This window comes from Pipistrellus hanaki, assembly GCF_964339955.1.
Source record: "Pipistrellus hanaki genome assembly, chromosome: 16".
Lineage (NCBI taxonomy): Eukaryota > Metazoa > Chordata > Mammalia > Chiroptera > Vespertilionidae > Pipistrellus > Pipistrellus hanaki.
Window position 1 is genome coordinate 16,414,419 of NC_140518.1, and position 26,141 is coordinate 16,440,559.

The 26,141-nt window shown below is 38.0% G+C and overlaps 1 protein-coding gene across 1 annotated transcript; it reads right to left on the minus strand.

Annotated features, from left to right (window-relative positions):
• Positions 1–9,227: 9,227 nt before the first annotated feature.
• On the minus strand, positions 9,228–25,824 carry PSMD12 (proteasome 26S subunit, non-ATPase 12). The gene is made up of 11 exons (XM_084862679.1): positions 25,619–25,824; positions 20,106–20,165; positions 19,889–20,017; positions 18,261–18,368; positions 16,536–16,640; positions 15,102–15,251; positions 14,875–15,009; positions 13,803–13,915; positions 12,971–13,145; positions 10,667–10,744; positions 9,228–9,803 (listed from the first exon to the last, which is right to left on the minus strand). Exons 1-11 carry the CDS (start codon positions 25,724–25,726, stop codon positions 9,594–9,596), a joined length of 1,371 nt encoding a protein of 456 aa, XP_084718805.1. The 5' UTR covers positions 25,727–25,824; the 3' UTR covers positions 9,228–9,593.
• Positions 25,825–26,141: the final 317 nt, after the last annotated feature.

A 26,141-nucleotide genomic window follows, 5' to 3' on the forward strand; every position in this document is an offset into this window, starting at 1 on the left:
GGGGGACAAAAACAGAAGGAAGCAACCCTCCAACTCCTTCTCAGACTGTCTAAGGTAATGACTATGTTAATTATCTTGCTTGTGGTAATCATTTTACAATGCATACATATAGCAAAACATGTTGTACATTTTAAATGTCTTTTTTTTTTTCCAATCATATCTCAATAAAGCTGAGGGTGGGGTGGGAAGAGAAAAAATGAATAATAATAAAAATAACTGGTTGGGTAGCTCAGTTGGTTAGGGTGTCAACCAGATACACCAAAATTTCAGGTTTGATCTAATACATTAAAAAGCTATGTTAATACTTTCAACAATAAAGATAAATTTAAAAAGAAAAAAAAGCTGGGACCGGTTTGGCTCAATGGATAGAGCGTCGGCTTGGGGACTGAAGGGTCCCGGGTTCGATTCCGGTCAAGGGCATGTACCTTGGTTGCAGGCAAATCCCCAGTAGGGGGTGTGCAAGAGGCAGCTGATCGATGACTCTCTCTCATCGATGTTTCTAACTCTCTATCTCTCTCCCTTCCTCTCTGTATAAAATCAATTTAAAAAAATATTTAAAAAATAATAATAATAATAATAAAAAAAGAAAAAAAAGTCTGTGTCCATTAAAAAGAACGTAGACCTGGAAACATCCCCAATGGAATACTATGTGCAAAAAAACAAATAGAGCAGTGTGCCCTGTATGGTCTCTTTTGTGTACACTGTGGGACAGATTTACATCGGTAGGAACATTAGAATGTTTGGGGCTGCAAAACAACAACAATGGCTTAACCAATAAAAAGTTCTTACCTCTCATAGTTTGTAAGACTAACTCCCTGGAGAAACTGTGGGTTCCTTGACAAATCCTGGGAGAGCATCCCCATAACTTCCCTCCTCAGCCCAGGCCACATACCCTTTAGGAAAGGGAGAAGGGGCCACAGAAACGCCAAGGCCTCCTGGAATGAAAGAGGATGAAGTCCCCTCTGGTTTGTTTCTGAGTCTCCCACCTCAGGGGCCACCCCACAGGAACAGCTCGGTAATGATCTCACATCAGGAAATGGCAGCGAGTGCCAGAGTCCTGGTTCTGCACGGCTTCTCTCCTGGGTGGATCCACGCACAAGGACCCCACCTTAGTTCCATTTGCCTGTGGAGGGCTCTAATTGTTTTCTTGCCCAAAATGATGAGAAATACTACATGACATACATTTTGAAAACCGTCAGGTGACTCGGTATGTCCAGGTGCACCTGAAGGAAGGAAATAAAATCAGTTCTCAACGTTTCTCCTAGTTTAACTAGGTGTAGCAGAGTTGGATGATCTTGTTACAACCCTCAGGACTCCAAGGAAACCATTCTGACAGTTGTTTCCCATAGAAGAAGCAGGTCATTCATAAACATACACATTTTATCATGCTCCCATCTCAAAAAGACATAGCGTCTAATGCAACTCTGCCAAGCTGTAGCACAAGTACTCTGCCTACTGAAGAGTTTGAAAATGCTTTTGACAGAAAGAGAACTTGAATGTAATACCAGCAGATGTTTTCCTCAACATAAAACTCCGCCATAAACATTCACAAATAGTATGAGAATTAAAAACCAGGAAGGAAATGAGCGCTTGTTATCTCATGGAAAGGAACATGACTTCCTTACAGACACAAGTGTTCTGTGTTCCCTTTGTGTCCCATCTAACAGTTGAATATATTGAGAATGACTTCATGTAGTGAATAATTTTCCTGAATACATCAGCAAATGTTCAATAGTAATTGGAGTTTAACAAATGTATCTCAACAATACCATGTACCTCAACAACTAGAGAAGTATAGTATTGAATGTAAACCAAGCATGTCAAACTCAAAGGTTAACATGGGCCAAATAAGGCTTAAGTTTATGTGGGCTGCAAAAAAATAAAAGCTTCAATTTTCATAGAAATGTAGGTTTATTTCAACAGAGACATGCTGCCAAAGCTGGTTTGGCTCAGTGGTGGAGCGTCGGTCTGCGGACTGAAAGGTCCCGGGTTCGATTCCGGTCAAGGACATGTACCTTGGTTGCGGGAACATCCCCGGTGGGGGGTGTGCAAGAGGCAGCTGGTCGATGTTTCTCTCTCATCAATGTTTCTAGCTCTCTATCTCTCTCCCTTCCTCTCTGTAAAAAAATCAATAAAATATATATTTTTTAAAAAAATTTTCAACAGAGACATGCTGAATACAAAGGGCTGAAATAAATGAATAATCGTTAACATAAAATAATAGAACATTTTAATAAAAATTAATACTTTTTCTTGAACATTAATTTGCCAGAAACTGAATAACTTCACAAATTAATAAGTGTAATGCAAATAAACCTTTTTTTCTTGTTCTCCGAAAGTGAAATATCTCCTGTTGCGCACACCAGACAAGTCAGTCCAAAACTAATGGCGTGGCAATCGGCTGCTAAAATATTCACTGCTAGTGTTAGTGGAGAGAAATGGTGCGCCTGTGCGCAAGGAAAGTAAGGAAAATGAATGCAACATGATTACAGTAATCAATCATTAGTGAACATGGTAGCTCGTTATTAATAATTATGTATAGCCCTGACCAGTTTGGTAAGTTTGACATGCTTGATGTAAGCTATCATTTAAAAATAAAATATTATTTTAAAATTAAGGTGAAATTCACATAATATAAAATTAACCATCTTAGTGAAAAATTCAGTGAAATTTAGTACATTCACAGTGCTGTACAACCCACCACACTTATCTAGTTCCAAAACATTTTTATCAGCCCAAAACAAAAGCCCTTACCCATTAAACAGTTACTTTCATTCCTCCTCCCTCTAGTCCCTACCAATCTGCTTTCTTTCTCTTGGATTTACCGTTTCTAGAGACCTGCTCCCTCACTGCAATCTATGGAAAGCCAGTCCTCGACACAAGGGTTTGTCTCACTCCCATCTTCTCTCTTTCCCAGGAGGCCACCCGCCCGCCACAGTGGTGGCACCATGGTGAGGGGAGAAGGAGGAAGGGAGATGGGGAACTCAAGCCTGGGCTGGGATGGGGATCTGGGGGTATGTGGCAGCAGACACGGTTCCTTTCCCAGCAGGGCTAAGGGCCAGCTCTCTCCAACCCTCCCCCTGCCAACCAATCTCCCCTGGTCCCTCCCCCTCCCTGCATGAATTTGTGCACCAGGCCTCTAGTTTCATATAAATGGAACCATGTCACATGTGATATTTTGTGTTTGACTCCTTTTCACTTGGCATTTTCAAGGTTCATCCTCATTGTAGCATATATTGCATTTCTGATGTTCCTATTCATGGCTAAATAATATTCTATTATACGGCTATACCAAAGTTATTTATCCATTCATCCTCTGGTGGCCATTTTGGGTAGTTTCAGCCTTTTGGCTATTGTGAACAGTGGTGCTATGAATATTTGTGTACAGGTATTTGAATATACTTTTCAATTATCTTGGGTATATATATGCCTAGGAGTGAAATTGTTGGGACATACAGTCATTCTTTAAGTTTTTGAGGATTCACTAAACTTTTCCACTCAACCATTTTGTATTCAATTTTACCTTTAAAAATTTGTTAAATCATTTTTTAAAATTATATTTTAATTGATTTTAGAGAGAAAGAGAGAAACACATAACCAGAGATCAAACCTGCAATATGGGTATGTGCCCTGCTGGGGACTCAAACCGACAGCCTTTCAGTGCATGGGACAATGCTCAACCAACTGAGCCACACTGGCCAGGGCTTAATTTTAACTTTTTGAAATAACACTTAGAATCCTGGCCAGGTAGCTCAGTTGGTTAGAGGATCATGCCAATAAGCCAAGGTTGAGAGCTTCATCTCAGGTCAGGGCACATACAAGAGTCAATGAATGTATGGATAGGTGGAACAACAAATTAATGTCTCTCTCTCTCTTTCTCTCTAATATCAATGTAAAAATACTTTGTAAGCATCAGGTGATACTTATCATGGACTTAATGGTAAGTTAAATAAATCATGATTGTAAGTTTGCTTATTGTGGTCAGATCAAGGTGAGCTCCTTATATGATTTTAGGCTATTTTTAAAAAAATAAACTTTATTGATTTTTTACAGAGAGGAAGGGAGAGGGATAGAGTTAGAAACATCGATGAGAGAGAAACATTGATCAGCTGTCTTCTGCACACTCCCTACTGGGGATGTACCCACAACCAATGTATATGACCAGAATCGAACCTGGGACCCTTGAGTCCACAGGCTGATGCTCTATCCACTGAGCCAAACCGATAGGGCTGATTTTAGGCTGTTTTTACATGTTGCTTCAATTTCATGTGAAAAGCATTTCCAATAAGGAGGTCATGGGGTTTTGGCTATAACTTCTGTATCTTTTTCCATGGTTAATGATATGGCAAGTTTGCGGGTTTGATCCTGGTCAGGGTACACACAAAAATCAACCAATGAATGCATAAATGGAACAAATCAATGATTCTCTCTCTCTCAAATCAATCAATCAATAAAAAATGTTGCCCTCTCAAAGGTTACCTTCGTGGTCAGGTTTGCCAGCCAGGGAACCATTATAATATAGTTGCTTATACGCTCTGGTCCAGGATATGTTGGTGTTATCCAAATCTTACAGAAAGAACTCATTTCCCAACTCTGTAATCCCTAAGTCCCGACAGCAGAAGAAAATCCCATTATCCTCCTCTTTTGAGATCTGCATCCTAAAAGGTGAGGGAAATGTAGTCTCTGTAGCAAATCCCTGAAGGAGGGGCCCTTTGAATAAAATATCTGCCCTGCATTCTTCACACAATAAAAATCAATGTGAAGGCATCGGGAGACCAGCCGTTTAGTATTCTGTGGTGAGGCATTATGTTGTGCAGGCGGCAGTGGCAGACCTGATATGCATTTTAAGAAATGTTTTATCTCATCTTAACATTTCCTTTGCTCTTTCTGGAAGATTAGTTAGCCCTTTTAAACTTAGTCTAATTCTTTGAATGCTCAAAAACTTTAAATGAATATAATACTAAAATCTTGGGTCAAGTACAATAAAATTGGTTTACATCCTATTGCTTTAACCTTTTTACTTACTACACTTGCAAGTGACATTTAAGCATTAAAAAAAAAAAAAGGCATTATGAAACCAGAAAGTTTTCATAGGAAAATTTTCATAGTTTAAGGAAAATGTTCAAAGTTCCCTTTATATAAATATAAATTAAGATATGAACAGGGTAATTCATTTAGAAATGTTAAAATTTGAAGATTTTTTTACTGCACCGTTGGTACTCATACATTAAACAATATGGCTGACTGTACAGCAATGCAGAATTAAGAAAAGGTGTATCTGTAACACCTACCTTCGTCCTTGTATATTAAGCTGCTTCTGTTGAGAACATAATTTTTATAGCCTAAAATTCATGAATACTTGGCCCAGATTTTTTTTTTTTTTTTTTTGGATGTAGTGTCTATTTATTGATAGCTACTTTTATGATTCATACAGAATCATCCTTTTTCTTTGTCCCAGTAACACCAAATGTGCTTTAGATTTTTGGGTACTTAAAGCTGAGTCCTTAGTGTGTTTCGTATACAAGACCACCTGTAATGAAGAGAGGAGTGCCTTATTGAATGCTAATTTAATGGGACTTATGCACATGATACATGCTAGATCACATTAAACTTGGGCTGGTAAATCTGATCACAAGTAGTTCCTATTTCACTGACTGGGCCCCCTTGACAGTAGGTGTAAGAGACAGCTCTTGTGGAATTTGTCATCATAGTCACTGGGATAAGATTTAAAATATTAATAGCTTTGCCAGGAGTTGGTCTCCCTCTGGTCTACCACACAGTTCCTTTGTATATAAATATCCTTTTGGCTCTAAAAGCCAATGTGCAAACTGAGTGAAGGGTACACATTCACTCTCTGCACAATCTTTTCTCTGAATCTATTTCTTAAAACAAATATGCAGATATGAAAATAGGACTTGTCCACTCATGTTCATTGCAGCACTAGTCACAATTGCCAAAAGGTGGCAACACAAAAGACCATCAACAGATAAACAAAATGTGATATATGCATATAATGGAATGCCCTTCAACCATGCACTGTTCTGACACATGCTACAACATGGATAGACCTTGAAGACATTAAGTGAAATAAGCCAGACACAAAAGGACAAATATTGTATGATTTCACTTGTATGAAGTATCTAGAGTAGGCAAATTCAGAGACAGAAAGCAGAAGTTATTGAGGGCTGGGAAAAGATAAAAAGGGCTCCCAATCCTACAGAGAGAAAATAGTAGATGATGAAACTCCTGCAGTCTTCAAAGAGATGTCATTCAATTCTATCAACTTAGCAATTATTAGGCTCCAAGTTTGGAACATTGTTTTATTTCCACTGAAAAAGGGAAAGCATTTCTCCACATCTCAAGAAACACTACAAAACCAGTTTCATCACTAGACTCAAAAACAAAGGCACTGGGTAAGCATCACTCTGTAGCACAATCTGAACTTCACTGATGTCCATGGTCACTCTGTATCTTTTTTCTCAGAAAAACACTTTTAAAAACCCCAACATAGTTATTTCTATATTTACTCCAAGGAGTGTTGTCTGGAGGAGTGGTTCTCCAAATGTGATCTATGGATCACCTGCATCTGCATCATCCAAGAACTTGTTAGAAATGAAAATCCCTGGGTCCCACCCCAGACCTCCTGATCAGAAACTCTGGGGCGGGGGTCAGGCAATCTGTGTGGTAACACGCCCTGGGGGTGGTTTTGATGTGTGCTGAGTTGGACAACCACTGGTCAAAAGCACAAGTAGGCATGGCCTGTCCCCAATCCCAAATTAGACAGACTTTGGGGAGATGGGGGTGGGAGGGAAGCCAATAAATGCAAAATGCTTTCCCACTACTTAAGAACAAGTGGAGAGAGATAACATGGTCTTTTTAAAGAAAAATGAAAATTATCAATTTTTGTTTGTTTTAAACAGTAAGAGAATTAAAAAAGTAATTTTTTTAAAGTATGAGTTTATTGTCCAGGTTTTCTTAAATACCCACAAATTGGTGCTTTTATTGCAGCTAAATCCAGGAGTTGAAAACAACATAAAATAAGTATTTTTATCATACATTTAACACTTATAAGAGATAGATTGAAACAGTATGAATTTTAAAGAGGTTTTTAATGATTCAGTAACAAGATATGGAACTGAGATACAGAAATAGCTAACGAACTCTAAAATAAAAACATGTTATGTAGAAATAAAAGGTATTTCACTTTTTAAAAATCCTAAAAACAGAAGCTCATCGCCTCTCCTGCTGGTTAGTAACCTAATCATGAAAATGTTAATGAGTTAAGTGTTAACTTCTTATTTAAAATAAAGTGGCTGTCCTTTTCATGAATGCTGGTTTAGGTCTGAAATGTAAAACAGGATTTGAGGTTTAAAAAAAATATATCACAAATATTTTACCACCCTAGGTTAACAGATTCTTCTTTGCAACACTAAGAAGTTGGTAATAACTCTTAAATTTGTTTGGACAGAAAAAAACAAAAAAACAAGAAATGGATGAGCAGTGAAGCAAGTCAAGTGGGACTGGGTCACTGGGACACAGTTAACAAGTGGCAGCAAATCAGAACACACAGGGAGCTTCGCTGAGGGTGAGCACGTTAAATAAAGAGAGGAGCATGTGAGGTCTTTACAGCAACGTATTTGGCCAAAGAGTCTAGGTTTGGCAGATACAAAGGGAATGAGTCCCCAGAAAGACTAAATTAATGAGAAGCTAAATTCAAACTGGCGCCAATTCAATTTACAAATTAACAATGCAAAATAATTTTATTTTCTATCTTTTTCACTCAAAATTAAAACAAAACCATATTCTTACTGCTAGTGTGAAGTAAATGTTTCTGAACTTGCAATATTTTTGGTTAGTTTTTAAAGATAAGTGATAGCAGATGTTATTAATGTGACCAATACATTACATTTCTAAAGAATAAAATTAGATTAATATTATATTATTCACACTGACTCAGCATAAATAGTAGAGGTCCCACAAATTGTCCTTAGCCATGGGATCATGGGACAATTTAGTGACCATTATATGGAAAATGAATTGAGGAATGTTTCCCTCTCTACATTTCTATTTTATAAAAAGTAGCCTGACTTTCTTCATTTAACATCATTTTAAATAACCTTCCAACATTATTTCATTTTTCTCTGAAATTTTAAAAACTTCCAAAATTTGCTCATGTTAATTGATCTCAGATGTTCCTTTTGACAGTGAAACTATTTTTAATTCTTAAAAAATGTCAGTACTATACCATTTGGTAAGAGAGTGGCCTGAAGTCTTTTTGGGAGGGTCATTTTCTAAGCATTTTAGGTTGTTATCCAGTGTTCCAAGGAACTAAAGTTCCTATAGAGAGAGAATGAATTTGGGGCATTCATGATGCAATCAGATATATTAAGTTAAAGCCACAGTCTTATAAAAAATGATTTTGTTGTGTTAAATTGTGCCAACACACACACTTGATTTTGTTAAAAAACTGGTGGTTAGAAGACGGTAAAAATAAGCTACTGTGATTAAAGCCAGTAGACCTCCCTAAAAAAGAAAAGATTTAGAAAGTCTATATAGCCTACCAAATAGCTCCCCCATACACCTCAGGCTAGAGACTTCGCCACAGCACTAAAATACAAATTCTTCACAAACCACAACTCTATCCCAAATGTTCCTATGTGTTCTATGTTGCTTCTATCCACAAATTCTTCTAAATAGCTCTGGCCAGAGTGCTCAGCTGGCTGGGCACTGTCATGTGCACCGAAAGGTTGCTGATTAGAGTTAGCATTCTTGGTCAGGGCACATGCCTGGGTTGTGGGCTCCATTCCCAGTAGGTGGCACGCAGGAATATCTCCCTCTCCCTTCCTTCCTCTCTAAAAATTAATAAAAATTTTAAAAATCTAAAAAAAAAACAAACCCAACCCTAGTTGATTTGGCTCAATGGATAGAGCATCGGACTGTGGATTGAAAGGTCCTGGGTTCAATTCCTGTCAAAAGGGCACATGCATGGGTTGCAGGCTTGATCCCCACTAGGAGGCATGCATGAGGCAATCAATCAATGATTCTCTCATCATTGATGTCTCTCTCTCGCTCTCTCTCCCTTATTCTCTGAAATCAATAAAAATATATTTTTTTAAAAATCTTTTAAAAAATCTACTAATTCATAGATTTACAACAGAATTTATTTAAAAAAAACACTTAAATCACTACCCCGTAAAATGTTCAGAAACACATGTAACCATAGGAAATAAATGTGCATATACTGCTTTTATTATCATTATGGTTATTAGCAGAATAAAAAGAAATAATAGCTAAAAAGGTTTCAAATATAGAAAAAAACATCTGGGCAAGTTATGACACCATGTTTTGAGCACTCAGACAATAGAAATGTATTCTATTTTGGTACCAATTGCAAATGAAAAGTTAACAATGAAATTAGGGAGCTGAAAGGTTAAAAAGGGGCCTCAAACATATTCACTATATTTTAAATTTTAGACAGAGTTGAGAATAGGAAAAAAGAACCCAACATATACACCAAAAGTCTTTTTTTTTTTTTTTTTTTTAATGACTTCCAACGTTAACTCTTTTCTAAAAGCAGTAGGGCATTGAGACCCTTATTGTAGATTATGTATCATTTCCTCTTTGGCTATGAGGTGTGTAGTTTTGTTAACTAGAGACATCAATGAGTTCAATTTCTGAGACCAGTCATTTAATAAATTATTTGGATCCTTGGGTCTCTGGAAGTTGATAATTCCTGCCAACCTGTCTACTTTAGCAAAGATGGTCTTGTTTACTACGAGATTTGAGAGAAAAGCCTCTGACTCCTGCAAGAGAAAGACAAGTTGGATTAATACCAGATAATTATAGATAATAAACAGAATTTAAGGAAAGCATTTTCTAAACTCTTCACTTAATAATATGCAGGGCTAAAATTCATAAATAATAGTTAGCAACTGCTGATTTCTTATAATAATGTACAGATTTTACTGAGAGTCTAGGGATGAATGGAATCTGAGTCCACTCAGAGTCAGGTTCAAGTATGAATCTACTCCCAAAGTTTCCAGAAATGTCGTGGTAGTGATTTAATACTTGGCAACTATTAGCCATGGACAAGGCATTTTGCTTCTAAGGACTCTTTACCTCATCCAGATATGAGAAGTGCTAATGAATTAACCAACAGTCAACCTTCTAACACTCCATGATTCTTCTTTTCCAGCTAAACTGTCGCAGCTACCTCTGGTTACAGAAACGCCTTTTCAGACCATTACTGTGCATTTCACTGACCGCCTATTTCTTTGGTGCTGTACATTTTACCAACATGAAATCCAGATCTGAAAATGAAACCTCTCTATCACGTCCTGGGACCATCTCAAGTGAACTATAGTCAAGACTCCCTCATATCTTTTACTTCTACAGTTCACTTTTGTGAACCTAAACCTATTTATTACAGAACATATACCTTGAACTTCAAATTAATCAATGGAAAACTAACATATTTAAGTGACAATATTAATGTAACTATAAAAAGTATTTAAGCAATTTTTTGGTACTTCAGATAGCTTGGGGAAACTTATCGCCTAAATTTAAAGTTAAATAAAACAAAATTGATTACCTCACTTGATTTTTATAATTCGAATGATATTCAAAATCAATGGCTACAAATAAAACAATGAAGTTCACTACTCACATCAACAGATAGATCCAAAAGTTGTGCCATCCTCTTCATTGTTATCCTCGTATAATACTTGGCCATTATTCTAATATTCTGGGGAGAAGAGAGTAGACAAAGAGAACACAACAGTTGTCAGTAAGGCTACAAGTCCATTTATTTTCAAACCCTAATAGGTTTAGTTAAAATGTCAGATTCAAAGCTTTTACTTTTTCCATAGCCCACAACTGGAATGTATTTTGGTTTCTGCACTTATTTGTAAATTATTCTGAATACTCTCCACAACCCTCTTAAAATATACAGTCAAAATATGTTTATCTTAAATAAATTAGTGACAAAAAATTGTAATTGTACTAAAATATATTTGCTATATGCAAGAAACTAAAGTTAAGCTTTTCCTAATTATGACAAATTTTTAAAAGGTTAACATTTTAAAAATTGAGATCACCTCAAACATCACTTTAATCATCACTATAACTATTTAAAGGTGATTTGAAATAAAATCCCTAATTTTCACTGGAAATGGTACTAAACTTAGATTCCTCTTTATTATTCTTAATATTATTAACAGAATAAAAGCACTCACAAGGAAATGTGGGAACAGTGGGGAGAAAAATGAACTCATCTTTTAAAAATATATATATATTTTTTAAAATATATTTTTGTTGATTTCAGAGAGGAAGGGAGAGGGAGAGATAGAAACATCAATGATGAGAGAGAATCATTGATTGGCTGCCTCCTGCATGCCCCCCACTGGGACCAAGCCTGCAACCCAGTCATGTGCCCTTGACCAGAATCAAACCTGAGACCTTTCAGTCCGCAGGCCAACGTTATATCCAGAGCCAAACCGGCTAGGGCTATATCTTTTTTAAATATATTTTTTATTGATTTCAGCGAGGGAGAAGAGATAGAAACATCAATGATGACAGGAAATCATTGTGCTCGTGATGGAATCAACCAGGGAACCTTCAATCCACAGGCCGACACTATCCATTGAGCCAAACCAGCTAGGGATGAACTCATCTTTTAATAAGTTGCATCTCTTCTCAACTCTATCAGGGTCAATGGCAGCACTAACCTCTTAGGAAGTGTGAGAACTATTCTAGCCCCTTCCCTTTCCTCTATCCTTAAATTTAATCAATAACCAAATTCTACTGATTTTCTTTCTTAAAATGATTCCATTCCATCTGTCATCTTCAATACCGTGGTTACTGCCTTAATTCAAGCCCATACAGCCCCTCACATAACCAACCTTCTCATCTTGTCTTTTCTCTCTCCAGATCCATTCTCCACGCTTACTCCCAGAGGAAACTTTGTGAAACACAGGCCTGGCCATTATCCTCTCAGTCTTCACTACGTGTGTACAATCTTTGTTGTGATGCAGACCCTTTCGACATCTCCAACTTCCTTTCCCACTGGGCCTTTTTCTTGGAGGTCCCCAAGTTCCCCTGTCGAAATGTGCTTCTATGCCCTTGCTGGGATTATCTCATATGCCCAAAGGAACTGCTCTCTCTTTACCTGCTAACTACATACTCTTCTTTTTCTTTTTAAAAAATATTTTTATTGATTTTTCACAGGGAGAGGTATGGAGTTAGTAACGTCAATGACAGAGAAACATTGATTCAGCTGCCTCCTGCATACTCCCTACTGGGGGTGTGCCCGCAACCAAGGTACATGCCCTTAACCAGAATAGAACCTGGGATCCTTCAGTCCCAGGCAGATGCTCTAGCCACTGAGCCAAACCTATTAGGGCTACATATTCTTCTTACAAATCATATCTTCTGCATCAATGCCTATGTATCTAACCTGTCTACTCTTCCAGGTAGAGCCAATCAACTCTCTCCTTATGCTCCCCTCTCTATATTCACCTGTACCACAATAACTATAATGCTTTTACTTCTAAATGTGCCTTCCCTGTGATTTATTTTTAAGTTTTTTAAGATAGCAACCATGTCTTACTCTCTTTTATGTCCCAGCACTCAGTAGTGTCTGTCTGGCACATAGAGGGCTCATAATAAATGTGTTTGTTATATGAATGAATGCTGGCACAATTGATACCAAGAAGAAAGGGCAGGTTTAAGATATGTTACCCATTTCCAAAACTACCAAGGGAGTTTCAGATAGAAAACATTCTCCCCATTCTCATCATCCCTCACATTAAGAAATTCCTTCTGCTATATGTGCTACAAAAATTTTGAATTCTTGAGAGGTCCTCTCAAAATGAAGCATGTTAACGCATTTAATTATCAAACATAAAAATTTATGCTCAAATTCGCTAAACTTGACTTTTGAATTGTCATCTTTATCATTCCAGATCCTTACATGTTCAACAACTCTATTCTTCAAGTCTTTCCACCTTTTATCACCTTCTTCTGTATAACAAAAAACATCAGTTGCAGGACTTTCCAGAGAACCTTTTCTTAATTCCACTCCATAGTCTTCGACAAGTGTAGCCCAACGCATCAACTCCATTGTAGTAAAAAGCTTTAATAGATCCCTGTAAATGGTATAAAACTTAATATTCCAATTCTGTAAAATAACTTTCATCCAATATAATAAGAATTTAAACATCAACAGACTTTTAAAATAAATTTTTATTTGCAGAAAAAGAGCCAAGTAGATTATTAATGTTACTAATTTTGCTACCATTTTCCCCCATAGTAATTCTGAATATAATATTCCCATGCTTAACATTCTGCTCTCCACTATCTTATATTTGCCAATCTCTGTACTAATGAATATAACCTTTTAAATGAAACAGATAAAAGAAAAATAACATAGAAAATAAAAGCTCATTGTGCTTATGAAGTGTACGTCTGTTTTATATAATAGGTTTTCAGAAGAATGTACTTCAGGAAATCATAAAGCCCCAACTACTGATGATAAAAACTTCATCAAATGGTTAATTAAACAGAAGCTGCTAAAATTAGCTTGAAATAAAACCTCTACTTGATAAGTGGTTTAGAATAAAGTATGCAATCATCTCATTACATTAATTTCTAATGCAGAACTATAAAAAACATTTTATTATCTCCAATTTTATTCTCTAATACAATCTATCAGCAGCCAATTAAGTGTACATTTAAGTTAACCAATTTTCTTTCAAAATGGTGCTTCTATTGAGGTATATTAGGCTAATTATAAAGGTACTTACTTATATTTAGGAATTTCTTCTAACTTCTTGTCAGCACTTATTCGGTGAACCAAATCTGACTGTTCATTATCAAAAGGAGCCAATATAACGTAGAGGACAACACTTTTCAGAGCCTGAAACAGTCGCACAACATAATAGATTATATGCACAATTAGAAACAATGAAAACTTTGGCGGGAACTAAAAAATAATGAAATTATATATATATTCATTTTTAACATTGTACTAAAAAATCTTTGCTAATTTGAATTACTTCCTGTGCTATTTCTAAAACAAATGTATAAAAGAAAAAGTTCTTATAACAAAATTATATGGAATACACATCTAACAATTTTCCAAAGTAATAGGTCTTTATCTGTAACCTTGCTAGCAGTTGACCTGCTATACATTACACACACACACACACACACACACACACACACACACTTAATTGATTTCAGAGAGGAAGGGAGAAAAAGAAACATCAATGATGAGAAAGAATCACTGATCGTTTCTTCCTATAAGCCCCTATTGGGATAAAGTCAGCAACCCTGGCCCGTGCTCTGACAGGAACCGAACCCCGATCTCCTGGTTCACAGGTTGATATTTAACCACTGCAGCACACTGGCCAGGCCATATATTTTTAACAGTAATTCTATTTCTTTCAAGGTGGTAGAGGATTACCACAGCATGTCTGAATCAGTAAGAATAAACTGAATTACCAACACAGTGAATACAAAGCAACATTATAAAATTGCATATAATTACTGAAGTTAAAAATTATTTTATAATAAATTTAAAAATGCAAATTGTTCCTCATAAGTCAAGTATAAGAATATGTTTTTAGCCGAAACCAGTTTGGCTCAGTGGTAGAGCTTCAGTCTGCAGACTGAAAGGTCCCAGGTTCGATTCTGGTCAAGGGCATGTACATTGGTTGCGGGCACATCCCCAGTAGGGGGTGTGCAAGAGGCAGCTGGTTGATGTTTCTCTCTCATCGACGTTTCTAGCTCTCTATCCCTCTCTCCTCCTCTCTGTAAAAAATCAATGAAATATATTTTTTTTAAAAAAAAAAAAGAGAGAGAATATGTTTTTACCTGTTGCCACTTTTCACTTTCTGCCTGTATACAGGGAGTATCATATATTGCTCTGTAGTGCTTACAAATAGACAAATAGGAGCCCTCGTGTTGATCCAGCTGAATCATTAAGTTATAATATTTTAACTTCAATTTCTGAAAAAAGAAAAAGTTGACAAGGTAAATTGAGGTTTATTTTTTTCCCCTAAACATTTTTAAAGTAAATTAATATTGAGATATATACTTGCCTCTGTATTTTCTTCCTGGAAAAATTTGGTATTAATTTTCTTGCTGATGATCTGTGTACGAATGTAGTCCTTCACAGCTAGGCAGAGCCTCATTTGCTCCAAAATAAACTCCACTCGCTCTTTCTTTTCCATTGACCCATAGGTTTCCACCTAGAAGAGATCCCAAATTAATTTATAATATTTAAAAACTCTATAGCATTAAATACATATTAAAATATTCACCCTTGATAAATAGTAAGAACATTCACACATTTTTAGAGAGTGCTGCTGCTGCTGATGATATAGAAAGCTAGTTTCCTCCAGGTGTAAAGTTCCATGAAAAAAAAATTTTTTTTTTTGTATAGCAAAGGTGGAGATTTATTGAAGAACAAGTATAGATTCGCATGTGGAGAGAGGAAAAGAGTCCCACAGAATGGATTCCCACATAGGGAAGGGGAAAGGGTCCCCAAGTTCCATGAATTTTAACACATTCATAAATTTGTGTAACCAGTTTCAGAGAGAGAGTGAAAGGAGTGGGGGTGGGGATGGGAATAGAGAAACATCAATGTGAGACAGACACATCGACTGGTTGCCTCCAGTACGTGTCCTGGACTGGGAGCCGGAGCAAACCCACAACACAGGTATGTATCCTTGACTGGGAATCGAACCTGCAACCTTTTAGAGTGTGGGCCAATACTCTAACCACTGAGCACACCAACCAGGGCTAGAAGCTAAATTTTGAGCATAGTTCATGTACATTTTTCTGGTGAGACAGTCTATGGTTTTTCTCAGATTTCTTTAGATCTTTGATATCTCACTTTAAGGTTACTCTTAAGAATTGACAACCAATTAAATATTAATTAAGAACAAAGCCAATAATTAATAGCAAATTCTTAAGGCATAAGTAAATGATATATGAAATACTGATTTTATTTAAATTCTGAGAATTAAAATGTTCAAATAATAGCACAAAATCAAGGGATGGTTTTTTTTTTTAACTTAATAAATTAGATTATCCTAATTTATCTTTAAAACTTCTTTAGAGCCCTAGCTGGTTTGGCTCAGTGGATAGAACATTGGCCTGCGGATTGAAGGGTCTCAGGTTCGACTCCTGTCAAGGGCACATGCCTGGGTTGTGTGCTTGATCCCCAATAGGGGGCATGCAGTAGGCAGCCAATCAATGATTGTCATCATTGAGGTTTCTATCTATCTCCCCCTTTCCGTTCCTCTCTGAAAATCAATAAAAATATAAGCAACATTTCTTTAGAAGTTAAATGTATTTGAGACCATAATTACTCTATTTCCAGCTACTTGAGTAACCCCACACTCTACTGTATTCACTCTAATTCTTGATGCTTCAGAAAAAAATAAGTGCCAAAAAAGCTATTTCCACCGTAAAATAATGCTGACTAAACATAAAGTTCCACACACTCTATATATAATGCAGCATCTTACCTGTAACTCTTGTAAAATGGAGGCTGCCTCTTTGACGTCACCACTTTGTTCTTTGATAGCTGCTAATGTTTTAGTTAGTCGAGCACGTTCAATTTCAACATAGATCTACAAATACAAGAAATTTATTATAGTTACCAAAATCCCTATAGAAATATATCAAAATTTTAAAGATAGAGTTAAACTATTATTCAAACTGGGCAGAGTATTTATTTTGGAGGTATTGTGTACTTTATCCTCCATGCACAAGCAGAGCTATATGGTATTTTATACTTCACAATCATGCAATTTTTAAGAAAATGTCTATAAAACATTAGCAGCTTTGCTTTGAGAACCTAAATATAAAATCATTGTGTTTAATGAATGACAGACTACATGCTACATAAGTGGCACAGAAAACAAAAAGTACTTTTAAAAAGATTGATTACTTGAAAAATAACACCCTTTACAAAGAGCACATACAGTCTATTAGCCACAATTCAACCAATACTCTAATTCTGATTGATCTTTAAATACAATGCTACTTCCTTTAAAAATATCTGATCTCACCCTAGCTGGTTTGGCTTAGTGGATAGAGCATTGGCCTGAGGATTGAAGGGCCCCGGGTTGGATTTCAGTTGAGGGCACATGCCCTGGTTATGGGCTCAATCCCCAGTGGGGGGCATGTAAGAGGCAGCCAATCAATGATTCTCTCTCATCAATGATGTTTCTATCTCTCTCTTCCTCTCCCTTCCTCTCTGAATTCAATAAAAATATACTTAAATATATATATCAGACATATATATCTATCTAATCTTGATAAGTATTGAAGTTACTAGCATTTTTTGTAGCTATACGTAATAGTAGATTTGTAACTTCCAACCAATTAAACACTGAAACTATAACTACATAACTTACAGCCTAGAAAAATAATTTTCATGTTAAGGCTTGCCCATTTAGCCTTTGCCCTGAAGCAACTCGCCTTTCCCCAATCCACCCCCAAAGCCTTAATCTTCAATAAGAGACTACTTACAGTTTCCTAAATATATGAGGTATTTCTTACTTTGATTTTTCTGAATATTATCTTCCCTATGTGTAAAATGCCCTTTTCCCTACCCATGGCCCTGCAGAATTTCTTCTCATTCTTAAAAAGCCAGCTCAGCTATCAACTCTTTGAGGCTTCCCTGGGCACCTCACCCAGTCAATCCCTACCTCTGCGCTACAGAGCACTACACAGTGTCATGACACAGCCCCATAATTATTTTTATAATTGATCTCTCTGAGGTAAAAGAATAGTTCTTGCTCATTTTGGACCTAACACAATAGAGGTACTCAATAACATTTATTGAACTGAACTGATAGTTAAAGAGACAAAAAGTTAAATACAAGCTAAGTTTTTGTCTTCAAACCACAAAAATCTATCTAGAAAGAAACGTGTCTACCACAGTCACTATTCTGTATTTGCCCTTTTTTATAGAAATATAATATTGGGAGTTTGGGGGTGGGGAGGAGGATATCATAATAAATTTTGAAAATTAATCTCACCCTGTAAATACTCTTCACTATTTAAATATTAGAGTGAAACCTTAGCTATCCCAAACATAGACTTTTCAAGCAGATTCAGGCCAGGGTGAAGAATTAACCTTATATTTACATACTAATAGAAAATGTCTAAATATAGTATAAAGTATCTCTGAACACAAGTAAGAGAGTACTTATCACCATGAGTTATACCAATAGACAACTCACCTTTCCTTCTGTAACCATTCGTAAAGTATCAATTAATCGAAGTTTAATCGGAAGGTCTGTGATTTCCTCAACGTAAGTACAGCATTGTTGAACCATTTTTGCAACAGCCTAAAATAATAAAAATCACTCATAAGTAAAATTCATTCCTCATACAGGAAAGGGAAGTACGTTATTGATGGAAGTGCTGTGGTTAAATTTGGTCTTCACAAACAACTTCACACACGGAAAAGCCTATAAAAAGAACACCAAAGAACATTAAAACCTCCCTGATAGTTGAGAAGTACTGAATACCTAGGAACAAATCCATAAAGGTTAGGGAACCCTCCGGTGCAAGACTGTGCCCTACCCACTACAACTGGTGAACTGATTATGCAAAAGGAAAGGTGGGAAAGGCATGCCTGGCCACATCTATCGGAAGGCTTGCTAGCTAGCTTTTTTTGCCATCAAGCAAAAACAGAAGAAGTTAAAGCCCTAGCCGGCTCAGCTCAGTGGATAGAGCATTGGCTCAGTGCATGAGCATCGGCCTGCAAACTGAAAGGTCCCAGGTTCGATTCCAGTCAAGGGCACATGCCCAGGTTATCGGCTCGATCCCCAGTGGGGGACTTGTAGAAGGCAGCTGATTCAAGATTCTCTCTCCTCATGGATGTTTCTATCTCTCTCTCCCTCTTCCTTCCTCTCTGAAGTCAATAAAAATATTTTTTTAAAAAAGAAGAAATGAAACAGAATAAAGACAAAATAATAATAATAATGATGATGATGATGAAAAAGAAAAGCAGAGTTCAACTTTGGCTATGAAAGAAGTGAGGCAAAGACCAGCAGATAATATGATTTTCTGAGTCAGTGGCAAAGGCAGAAGGTAAAACAGTTCCATCATCTGGTTGGAAAGGAGCCACATTCACCCATATTCATTTTTAAAAAAAATATACTTTTATTGATTTTTTTTTGCAGAGAGAAAGGGAGAGAGATAGAGAGCTAGAAACGTCGATGAGAGAGAAACATCGACCAGCTGCCTCCTGCACACCCCTACTGGGGATGAGCCCACAACCAATGTACATGCCCTTGACCGGAATCGAACCTGGGACCTTTCAGTCCGCAGACCGACGCTCTTCCACTGAGCCAAACCGGTTTCAGCCATCCATATTCATTTTGATAAAATGTGATAGTGAAAGAACAGCATCTCTTGCACCCCACCCACCGTTTCCTCATAGTTAATATAAGCAGGTTAGACTAATTTCTTTCAGCGCTAATATTCCATCTAGGTCAGGGGTCAGAAAACTTTTTAAAATGATTATAACAGAATCATTTAAAATTATAAACATGAAGATATGGAACGACATGGAAATATACCAAAGCTGTATTAACACTCACTAAAAGTTGTAAATTTATAAAGACTAGAAGAAGAAACAAAATAAAAGCAGTTATGAGAATATCGACAGAATTTTAAACTCTTAGAATGTTGATTTAACAGATTTAAAACAGATTCACAAAAAGGTTTTCTGAAAGTCCTTATTTAAATGCAAATATATTGAGAGGGTTAATGAGGGGAAAAGGGGGACATATGTAATACTTTCAACAAGATATAAATAAATAAATGCAAATGTATTTATTTTTGAGCAATCATGACTTACTTGTTTTAACTGACTCCGTCTTTTCGACAAAAGCATAATGTTTTCATTAAGTAAATCCCATTCTTTAGCCTCATAACACATCTTCACTACTGCAACTAAGATACGGGATGTAGACACCATATCAGAAGCCTGTAAAAATGAAAACATTTTCAAAGTTAATGGATCTATGTTAAATGAAATTATTGGCAACTGAGGTTTTGCACTATAATCTACTCACAGTACGGGTCTGTTTTTCCAAAGAGAGAAGGGTTTCAATGACTTCTTGAAGTCTTCCTTCCTAAAATAAAAAATTAAAATTAACAATGAATATCACCAATACAAAAAACAAATAATTAGGCTAAAATGAGATGTTTCTGACACCGAAAAGAAAGAAAATCAGCATCCTATTTTAGAGGAAAAGGACTACCGGTACTCCATAACTACTTTTGTACTTTTCATGATAATGCTTGCTTTTCCCAGGGATTTCATAGTCAGTGATTTCCAACTTGGGGCCCATATGCTTCCTTTAACATTTCAAAATACCTAAGAGAAAGTGAATACAGAACAACAATGATTTAGCACCTGAGCAAAACAGCAAGTCTATGTTTTGAATTCTAATTTACCAACTCAGTGCAGTAACATCTGTTTGTTTATCTTATTCTAAACAGAGATTCTTACCTGGCAGTCGCATGTGTCTTTAAATAATAATAGGAAAATAAATTTTCTTTATAAATTTCATAACAAATATTTTAAATTATGAATTTTTGAGAAGAAATTAAAAAGGAAATTTGATGATAAAAGATAGAAAACCCTGTTTTAATTCATCAATGGCTTTAAAAATAAATAATTGCCCTGACCAGTTTGGTTCAGTTGCCTGGAGCATCATTATGCACACAAAAAGGTGGAAGGTTTGATTCCTGGTCTTGGTGCATGCAGGAAGAGACTGATATCTATTTATCCCCTTTCTCTCTCTAAAATAAATAAATAAATAAATAAATAAGCAAGCAAGCAATTTGAAGAGAAATAAAGACCAGTTGGCAATACCAACACTTACTAAATCAAGTCAGCTCTTAAGCAGATTCTGATCCAAATCAACTACACCCTTTTTTGCCTACTGATAATAACCACTACCTCATTTGCAAAAACAAAACATTCTTCCTGGGACATATGAAGAAATGAAAAACAACAAAATTCAAACAATATAAACCTAAATGATAACACATCAGGGCTAAAATAAGCCATCCTATAAGGAAGCACACATTTTGATAAAAACAATAACAACCTACCTCAAAAAACAACAACAAAAAACACTGCATTTAAGATAATGATATTGCCGAAACCGGTTTGGCTCAGTGGTAGAGCATCAGTCTGCGGACTGAAAGGTCCCAGGTTCGATTCCGGTCAAGGGCATGTACGTTGGTTGTGGGCACATTCCCCAGTAGGGGGTATGCAAGAGGCAGTTGGTCAATGTTTCTCTCTCATCGACGTTTCTACAATAGCTCTCTATCTCTGTCCCTTTCTCTCTGTAAAAAATCAATAAAATATATTTAAAAAAAAAAAAAAAGATAATGATATTGCTCTAACGGGTTTGGCTCGGTGGATAGAGCGTCAGCTTGTGGACTGAAAGGTCCCGGGTTTGACTCTGGTCAAGGGCATGTATCTTGGTTGTGGGCACATCCCCAGAAGGGGGTGTGCAAGAGGCAGCTGATCGATGATTCTCTCTCATCGGTATTTCTAACTCTCTATCCCTCTCTCTTCCTCTCTGTAAAAATAAAAAATCAATAAAATATATTTTTTTAAAAAGATACTGATATTAACACTGAATGAATTGGAAGCAACGATGAGGGTTTTATTTAGAAATTGTTTTTCTAATGCAGAAAAATATTTATTTTAATGACATTCATGGATAACACGTGAATATTCTTTTACTGACGAGAGAAATTAACTAAACAGCTTTTGAATTAAGTACAAATAATGTTTGGACTTTTCAAAAATACTGTTTTCATATTTGTCAAGGTAACTTTTTTTTTTTTTTTTTTAAATATATTTTATTGATTTTGTACAGAGAGGAAGGGAGAGAGATAGAGAGTTAGAAACATCGATGAGAGAGAGTCATCGATCAGTTGCCTCTTGCACACCCCCTACTGGGGATATGCCTGCAACCAAGGTACATGCCCTTGACCGGAATCGAACCCGGGTCCCTTCAGTCCCCAAGCCGACGCTCTATCCATTGAGCTAAACCGGTCCCGGCTGTCAAGGTAACTTTTAAACTATGACTTTTCTATGCAGCAGAATATGTACTGTAAAGCTATTGTTTGAACTTATTTAATTGAATCTTAAACACAGATGATTACTAACATTTTAACAATGTTTCCTATGCAAAGGGGAGCAGCAGTTCTGAAAGCTCTACAGATTCATGTATACAATAAATGCTGGCTAACTGTCCATCAGAGGAAAAGAACAAAAAAACAAATCTATAGCCGAAACCGGTTTGGCTCAGTGGATAGAGCAGGGATAGTGTCTATACTGGTGTTCAGTGCTCTGCAGTTGGACAAGCACATCATGTTGCTTCTGCAGATATTACAGTACATCCCTTTATACCTGTGCCAGTTATTAATGTGCATGTCTTGCCTCCTAGGTGGTAAGTTCCTCTAGGCCTGGACCTTGTTTATTGTTTCCCTTGCACCAAGTGCATAAAGCATGCACTGAATGTGTTGACGTCGACCTGAACTATTCAGCCGAACCTAATGGCTTACAATTCCTGATTTTTACTCTCAGTGAGCAGGATGTGTTAAATTATATGGCTAACAATTCGGTACTATTTGAGGAACACTGACACCAACTTCATTATATGCAACTCCCAATTCTCCAGCCATCCCACTTTCTACGTTCAATCCTAAGGCTAAACATCTTTCTCCTCCCTCCGTCCTTCCCTATCTAAGCACATAGTTCTGGAAATCCCACCTCTCAATACTGCCTTTTAACTCAAGAGGAATAAGATGGCCAGAGCTATCAAAACCAATTTGTTGGAACAAGAGACTTTTAAAACAATCCTTGTAAATGAGGTGAATGACTAAGGAGTTTGTTTAACATCAGTACTTGCTGGGCATCTGTTAGTTCTGTATGTCTGTGTCCACCCTTTAACTCCTAAATGGACATGTGGCTGGAACATAATATAAACATAATTATCATAATAGCGAACATCATACAGAACTTACACAGCAATAAGTATTAGTTATTATTGCTGAAGCCAGTTTGGCTCAGTGGTAGAGCATGGTCTGCGGACTGAAAGGTCCCAAGTTCGAATCCGGTCAAGGGCATGTACATTGGTTGCAGGCACATCCCGGGTAGGGGGTGTGCAAGAGACAGCTGGTCGATGTTTCTCTCTCATCGATGTTTCTAGCTCTCTATCTCTCTCTCCCTTCCTCTCTGAAAAAAAAAAAATCAATAAAATATATTAAAAGAAAAAAGTATTAGTTATTATTGTTATTTGCTAGGTGAGTGTCAGGACACAGAAATAGAATTGTACTAGATCATAACTGTAGGAAATTTGAATGGCCTGTATAAACGTTTTACTATGGCCTGTAGGTATGTTTAGTTTGATCTACACAGTATTAGTTCAGATAGTAATTTTCTCCCTCAAAATAGAAGAGTTGACAAGACTTGGCCTTCATCCCCAACTGGCAAAGATTAACTGGAGGAGAAGAGTTCTTGCCCTTTTCCGTGGGCAGGTGTTCGGAAGTTCAGCTTTTCCTTACACGGCTCGCTAGGCAGGATAGCATAGTGAGAGCACAGGCCCTAGAATCCCTCTGCCTATGACCCTGGAGCACGTGACTCAACTTCTCTGTATGACCCTGGAGCACGTGACTCAACTTCTCTCAGCCTGCTGTCCGTAAAACAACAATAAGAATACACCTGTCACATAGGGCTAAGGCAGTGGTCGGCAAACTCATTAGTCAACAGAGTGGCAAACTGCAATTTGCCGACCACTGGGCTAAGGCGAGGTGCAAATGAGTTCGTGCATGTTAGCACTTAGAAGAGTGCCTGGCCCTGCAGAAACTACTCCATATGTGTCAGCTATTGTTTCTCTCTCTGGCGCTGTAGGTGTTTGAATTTTCCAACCCTTAAGTTGCTGTTTCTTTCTTTCTTTTAATCCTCACCAGAGGATATTTTTCCATTGACTTTTAGAGAGAGTGGATGAGAGAGGGAAAGAGAAAACATCCATGTGAGAGAAACACATCAGTTGGTTGCCTCCTGCACAAGCAGAGCACTCACCAGGGCCCGGTTGGAGGTTCGGAGAGGAGTCTACAAAGGAGGTACGTGCCCTTGACCTGAATCGAACCCGGAACCCTTCAGTCGGCATGCCCAGGCTCTATGCACCTGGCAAAACCAGCTAGGGCTGATGCCGTTTCTTTACACTCGCAACTAGAAAGCTCAGAGATGAATTTTTTTGGCTCTCCTCCATCAAGTGAACTGAACCTAAGAAATGCAGGCATATCAACTTCATCATCTTTCCCTATCCTTGTTTTTTGTAAAGCCCCATTAAATTCTTTTCTGGAAAAAAAGAGGGTGGGGGACATTAAAAAGGTTTCTTTCTATGAAAGAGTGACAAGTCATGTATTACTTGTCACTCCTGTCCCTGGATTTGTGAACACTGTAATGTACTTATACAGTAAGCTCCGTAGGGACAAAAACAACCCTATTAGTGAATGCATTCCAGATAGATAGCAATAACTGTCTGTGGCTGGCGACTGACCTAAGAACTTAATAAGCCCTGAGCATCATAGGCCTTAGCTATAGCCCATAATGTAGCAGAGTCAACAACCACCTATATCCTAGTCAGACAAACCAAGTTTTGAATCCCTGTTTCTACCTATTAATAACTGTATCGCCGGCCAAACAACTCTGAGCCTTTGTTTATACATGAAATGATACACAAAGTTGCCTCACACATCACAGGGGGCGTGACAAATGTTTGGATTAAGTTAAATTTCTATGTATGGGAGATAAACAACTGGGGACTATTCAAGAACTCCTCTGACTAGTTTATTCTGCACTTTGGTGCCTATGTCTTTACTTCCGTAGTAGCCGCTGCAGGAATGAGTCCTTCCCACCCCAATCTTACTCGTCAGGTGGACCAACACAAACATTCGCTTCTCTGTAAAGCCATCCCTTATCCCACCAATAAGAATCAACAGCTTCTTTCTCTGTGTCCCAACAACAATTTATTTATACTTGTATATGGCGTTCACCGCCAGGTATGACTTGCGCGATTCGTTAGGTACACGAACTCCTCCAGGACAGAAATCCTGTGTTAATCACCTCGTACTACCACTTTCCTGCCCCTTTTCCTGGCCCAACACGAGGCACATCGCCACGATCCATAAACAATTTGACATAAATTGACTCAGCGATAGAACGAAACTCCCTGATCTAGCCTGAATGCCGAAGCGGCCTTACCCCCTGGGAAACTACCAAAGTAAACGGGTCAAGCGTATCCAAGGAAACGCAAAAAGTGCTATCGGGGCCCCAACTCCTACGGGGAGGAAGTGACCATCGGTCCTGGGGAGGGTATTCACGAGCGCACCCCGCCTGGAGTCTCCCTGATCAGACGGCCCTGGGGTGTCCCACTCCAGCAGGCCCAACCCGGCTGGGGATGCGCGCTGCAGCCCTCGGGCCCCCTGAGGCCTAAGCAGGCTCCGCGCCGTGACTCAGCCCCTGGCGCCCGCCAGACAGCCGGCCTCCCCTCACCTTGGCCAGCTTCTCGCACTCGGGCAGGCGCTGGTCCACCGTGGCGCTGTAGTCCACCTCCATCTTGACGATGCGCCCATCAGCCCGCTCCGAGCCGCCGTCCGCCATGGTCCCAGCCTGAGCGTTCCTCGATGTCCCCCTTCTTCGGCCACCGCTCGTCACCCACACCGGAAGCCGCCTGCGCGCCCGCTCAGGCAGTGCGCCCGGAGCCGGCGCGAAGGACCCCGCGAGGCCCCCGGCGCTGGCCGCCAGTCAGGCAGCGCCGCGGACAGCCCCGGGGGCGGAGTGAGGGGCGGGCCCGGTTCTGTCTGAGGTGACAGACTTGAATCTAAAATTTGCTGGTGAGGAAAACCTGTGTAATAGAATAGACCCTCCTGTATATTCCTGAACCCCTGTTTTGAAATGTTATGGACCCGTGGGCAAGTCGCTTGACTTTCCTCAAATATCTCGGTTTTCTCATCTCTGTAGGAGCAGGCCGACATAAACCCTAAAGAAAGCAGTTCTCAGGTCTCACCTGGTGGCT